Here is a 6,000-nt window from a genome sequence, read left to right as displayed (position 1 = left end):
TCCATCCAGTGCCCATTTAATACACGCTATTACACTGCACACTTCAATAATTTCAACGCAAACATGGACCATAAACACGTCAACGCTTGATGTGCTTTTAATTGCAAGATGGACAAGGAAGGAAGAGGGAAAATGCTAAACTGGCATAGTGTAGGTCACTTTTTTGTTTGTTTTGAAATGTTTAAAAAGTGACCTTTGACAATCTCCAACCGAGCTCTATCACACATACATAATAAGGCACATTGCCATATAAAAAAAAAATCACAGACACACAAGAAGACAAATCAGAAAAAGAAGCAGCTAGCAATCATCTGTCTCCTCCAACACAACATGTGTTCATCCAAGCACAAGTTTCATTTCAATAGAGCCACTCAGAATGACAGTGGGCTAACTCCATTTTTGTAAACCTTATACTGCTCTAAATGAAAGTATGGTTCCAATTTTGACATTCGGGGGCAGTCCGATCTACACTTTTCCTGATTCACCAGTGCAACATTTTACCGAAATCCTCAAAAGTGAGTTTCAGATATTGATAGGATAATCAGAAAGTAAGCAGTGCTTGAGCTTGAGTGCCATTGCATCTTAGTGTCTTTTACAAATGTTTGACCTTGGACCACTATTTCACTAAACATTTTGTTTTTCTAATCCAGTTTGTTTCTCTTCATTCAGGCAATTTAGCTGATACTAACTGGGATACAATCTATGAAGAGGATAGCAGTACCTCAGTTAAGGATAAAAGTGTTGTTTTAGTTCATCAAAGTCAAACATTTTTCCAAAAATTGGAGGTCAAATAATAATAATAAGCATCCACAAGATGTATCCATTGTCATATAAATTACCAAGTTATAAATCTTACAGGGTTTATTTAATGCAGCCATAAACCTTCACAAAGAGACAAAAAAATGGACTTAGCCCACTCTAGTTCTCAGTGGCGCAATATATTATTTTGCATTATATCCAAGTGCACTTTTAGAGCGGTTCATATTTAAACGTATGTTTCTTAATAGCAAAAACGTTGTTGTATAATATTTCCGTAGGCCCCTGGGCTCAAGCTCAGGTAAATCCGTTGGTAAAGGCGGCCCTGATTGCTTGGGTGAACACACGTGTGTAACTATGGCCATTTCAATAAAGGGATTCTATGATTAAACGATTTCTTTTATATAAAAACAAAAGTATCAAAAGCAACATAATCTATGAAAATTTACATGTAATGTTGTTTTTTTGTTTTTGTTTTGTTTTTGTACATGTTGTCCATTGCGCTCACATTCAGTCCTGCTCAAATACTGTCCCACACATTGTGCTGTTTCAACCGTGGGCCATTCAACACAAAAAGGTACACACTAGAAATGCATACGTTGGAGTATTATTATCATTATTACAATGAGAACCTACAAAAAGACCATGAGAATAATCATCATAATAATAAAAAGTCAGTGGGGTATTGCAAGGGTCCGCTTCCTTACCACCATCATGAACCTATTTACATCATAATAACAAATCTATCAAAAGAACAAAAGGCTCCAAAAGATCCTCCTAAAAATGTTTTTTTTGTCCTTTTTTGTAGTCTACTTACAACAATGTCCATTCCACGTATTTACAAACCTTTTAGAAAATAATTTAATTATAGTTACACACTTTCTACACTGCATGGACCGGACGGTTTGGGAGACTGCAACATTAGGTTGGCCAATGAAACCTCATTGGCTCGTAGGGTCTAAGTGGGCGGGGCTAACAGTCGCAGGGCATCGGGGTTGGTGTGGGGAGCACGGTCACAGAGACGAAGTGGTGGAGTCGACAATCTCTCTGCCGTTGCACACGGTCGGGACGTAGTGGGCGCTGACGGAAGCTGCAAACAAAATAAAATCGCATTTCAGAAATGACATTTGCTATTTACAGACAATTTTCTTAAAGGGTTTCCTTGATTGGTGGTAGTGGTAGCTAACCTGGGAAAAATGCCTAAAAGCTGAAAAACATATCTTTGTATTGATTTACTGCACTTTTAGCTGACCCTAATATTTAGCTGTCCCTAATATTTTCCACCCAACTTATTATTCTGTAAGGTATGACAGTAGCTGCAATGTGGCTCGTGATGAAAATGAGTTTGACACCCCTGGTAAATATTGTCAACAGCAAATTTAATGTGAAATCAAAAGTCAGGGGAAATTATGCCACATAAATAGATAAAGCTATAATATGTAACATTTGCCCCTCCAGCCCATCCCAGGCTGTAATTCTGCATCAGGCACCTTTTTGGGCAGCTAAAGCCATGGATAAATGTTGAGTTGATTATTGGCAATTATTATTTTAATTTTAATAATTATTGGCATTTACAAAAAAATACTGATCTCTGCGTGAGTAACTTTTTACAAACGGGAGACAAGGGCCCATACAACGGCAGTTGCGAGGTAAATTGCATGTTTCAATTTGCAATTTCAGTACAGATTTTCTGCCAAAATAAAAGGAACAATCCTTTCAGCAAGAAACATGAAGTGCAAACATTTTATTTGCTTCAGAGTGCCGCAAAGAAATGGCCCTCTGGCCTCGAGTTTGACACCATACCGTGAGAGGCGTAGGAGGCGACGGCCGCCCCGCTGACGCTGAAGCGGTTGAGGTTGAGTCTGTGACTGGTGACGTTCTTCTGGGGCTGGAACATGATGATGTGAACCTTGGGGGCAAACATGCACCCCAGCACCACGAAGCCACTCAGACTCACCGAGATGCACATGGTGGTCGTCTGGACCTGAAAGCACATCCGTCATAATGTCAACAATCCTTTAACAGGACATGAGTATTTGATTTGTTGATTTTTTTTTTTGCTCTGTGTTGGCAGCCTGAGTAACTCTAACTGGAAAGTTTGTTGTTGTTTTTTTCTTGTATACAGAAAATGTTCCAAAATGACTGAGGCACTAGGCTAACAATTTTTGTGTTTAACTGTCCAGAAACTTAGTTGACCCATATGTTTTTTTTTTATTCTAATAAGTCAAGTCAGCTGTCAGGATGATGTCATTGGTATCAATTTTTTGAACAGGAGAAATTATGTTATTATGTTTGTGTTTAGTGAAAGGTGGTAGGTACTCTGTAGTCACTGGACGTGACATAGAAGATGGGCAGAAAGGCCAGCCAGATGATGCAGGTGGTGTACATGGTGAAGCCAATAAACTTTGCCTCGTTGAAGTTCTCGGGGCACTTCCTGGTCTTGAAGGCATAGCTGCGTGGGAAACAATCATTTCATATTTAGAAACCAGTGGTGGCAAGTAATCTAGTGCAAATAGTTTATTTATTGTATGTAAGTAGATTTTTCAGGTGTCTGTACTTTACTTGATTATTTATTTTTCTGATGACTTTTTACTCTGAGGGGGCGGCCATTTTGTCACTTCTGTTGACTGAAAATGACGTTACAGTTGCTCAGCTGTGATTGGTCGTTACCTGAGCCCTGAGGTGTGTGATGTAATTTTCAGTTGACAAAAGTGGCGAAATGGCCGCCCCCTGAGATGGCTAAAAGCGGGTGCATTTTGCTGCTTAACTCATATTCCACAAACGCAATATTAAACAGAATGCCTTGTCTCAACTAGTGGGCCTAAAACATATTTCGGAAAAAAAATCTTTGGGTTGACTTCCCTTTTACGTGAGTGTATAATCAGTAGGCTACTTCTACTTTTACTTGCCTATTTTTACAAAAGTGTCTGAAAAAAAGAATGCCATTACTTTTTCTACTCCTGTCAAAAACAAATGAACAACAATCAGGGGACGACTCTTACACAGTACACAGGATGACCAGGAGTACGTCATAGCTGAGCGACAGCAGCATGCTGGCGTCGCGCACGTTGCACTTGAGGATGACCGTCTGCCGGCGCTCGGGCAGCGTGAAGCGCCGCGTGCCCGGAACTTCCAGCAACAGCCACACGGACACCATCACCAACTGCACCGAAATCAGGCTCAGGCAAATGAAGACCTGCGACGCAAGCAGAGTTAGGATCTCATTGAACTGTGTAACCTAATGTCACAATTTTGGCCTCGGCTGACCTGAGAAGACGGGCTGATGAAGCGCGGCCTGGCAGCGCCCGCTCCGTCCTTGACGCCGCCGAAGATCCGGGCGATGCGGTTGGTCTTGGTGAGCAGCGCAGAGTAGCAGACGGCGAAGGATGTGCCCAGGCCAAGGCGGCGCAGGGCGCAGATGGCCGGCGACGGCTTGGCCAGGAAAAGGAAGGTCATGGCGTACGACATGAAGACGCCCATGAGGAGGATGTAGCACAACTCGCGGCCCGACGCCTTCACCAATGGTGTGTCATTGTGACGGACCAACACCCACAGCACCAAGCCCGTGCACATGAAGCTAAAGGGGTAGATTTAACATAGCATCCATGCATATCAGTTAGCGTTAGTGGATGCAATTCCTATACCAGGCATGTACACTTTTTTCCTTCAAGTACCACATCCAGAATATTAAACATACCTCTATCATAACCAAGTGAGCACCGTGATCATTTTCTAAAGGTTTTAAACCGTCTAATCTGCTTGGGTCAAAGTGAGAGCGGACAAGATGCATCACTGCCGTCATCACTCACCCCACACAAGCAATGGTAATGGGCCCGATGGCCCACGCGTCTTCCCACATGATGTAATCCTCGGGAAGCTCGTAGCAGGATGTCAGGTCATCGGTGGGCCACTGACCCGGATCGCAGGGCGAGCACGTGAACTCGTCAGCCAGGTATTCATGAGGCTCGCATGCGGTACAGATCCAGCAACAGTACTCGCCTGGGATGCATACAGAAAAAAAAAAAGAACGGCGATAGGATTTGATCTGCTCTCCGTCTGATAAAGTGTGTTGAAGATGCAAGCAACGGCTCTCCCACCTGCCTGCATTTTCTTCATCTCGTTGCGCTCGCAAGGGTCGCTGCACTGCGAGGTGGGTGCCGCCTCCCTGGGCCACTGAATCAGACCGCCATTAAGACTCAGACTCTCAGCCCATTCGCCAACCGGCGCGTAAGTGTAGCGCTCGCCAGAGCGCTGGTAGCTGAAAATGTTGTAGCGGCCCACGCCGTCGCCCTGGGAGTCGAACTTGACGGCTGTCTCGCTGCTGGCGGGGAGGAACGGGGCTGAAGAAGAAATTAAATGATGAGTGGACAATTACAAAGAATCACGCCATGAGACAATTAAAGCTGCGAGCAGTGATGACCGGGCCCTTGCACCTTTTTGAATCCTCAAAACGACCATGAAACTTAGACGCCATATTCCGCCCACATTAGGCATAGGCAGAAATGCTTTACAATTTAGCATCACCTGTCTGTCTAGGAGTATTGCTTCCGATTGGTCCGTTTCGTCGGAGTTTGTCAAAATATGAGCCCTGGAATTTGGAAATGGCCAACTTCCTGTTTTATTTCTGGTATGAGTACTTGAGACTTTTCTTATGCGTAATGTTATGATAGACATCACCGAATTTCAGTCAGGTGTCAGGTGCTGTTTTTTTTAATATATAATTCAGGGGGCGCTACTGAGTGAGATTTTGAGCGTTATATTCTCAACCCCTAAAATAAGTGAAATACACATCTCACATGTTTATGAAAATGTGTGAGTTTGGGGACTATTGAGGTGCAGGGGCTGATTTTGGGTGAATTTCCTGATAGGAATTTGATATAGGCCTTTTTTTTTGCACCCTGTTATGATCAGTGATGCCGGGGTAATGTGTTAGAAAGTAACGAGTTACTCTATTATATCCACCTTTTACAGTAACAATTTACCAAACTACTTCTCTCCAGCAAATAATCTGTTTGCAGTTACTTGAATCACAAACCATTACTGCATTGCAATTACCAGCATTGACGAGCAGGCAACCTATATTTCACTGCAATTTACTGTCCACCAGCAAAGGCAATTATAGCCAACTGCCTCCTGGGTGTAGCAATGATAATCATTTGACAACCCTTCAATAAAGATCACATGTTGTTTAATTACGGTGATTACTCACGCATGTATGTGCAACAAAACTAATAGTTAACAAAT

The 6,000-nt window shown here is 42.8% G+C and overlaps 1 protein-coding gene across 2 annotated transcripts in view; it reads right to left on the bottom strand.

The window, feature by feature from the left end:
* Positions 1-6,000, bottom strand: part of grm3 (glutamate receptor, metabotropic 3) — a 37,877-nt gene continuing 31,877 nt past the window's right edge. For both annotated transcript variants that reach the window (XM_086027976.1, XM_086027975.1), the window contains 7 exons: positions 4,854-5,096; positions 4,566-4,755; positions 4,024-4,333; positions 3,759-3,952; positions 3,076-3,208; positions 2,560-2,740; positions 1-1,846 (listed from right to left, as the gene is read on the bottom strand). In XM_086027976.1, coding sequence (XP_085884102.1) covers positions 1,770-1,846; positions 2,560-2,740; positions 3,076-3,208; positions 3,759-3,952; positions 4,024-4,333; positions 4,566-4,755; positions 4,854-5,096 — 1,328 coding nt within the window. In that variant the 3' untranslated portion in view covers positions 1-1,769. The remainder of the gene's footprint in view (positions 1,847-2,559; positions 2,741-3,075; positions 3,209-3,758; positions 3,953-4,023; positions 4,334-4,565; positions 4,756-4,853; positions 5,097-6,000) is intronic.

The sequence above is a fragment of the Filicampus tigris genome, chromosome 4 (assembly GCF_054856515.1).
Source record: "Filicampus tigris isolate MCC_2025a chromosome 4, RoL_Ftig_1.0, whole genome shotgun sequence".
In the NCBI taxonomy this organism is placed as follows: Eukaryota; Metazoa; Chordata; class Actinopteri; order Syngnathiformes; family Syngnathidae; genus Filicampus; species Filicampus tigris.
This window is presented reverse-complemented; position numbering and strand designations above follow the sequence as displayed.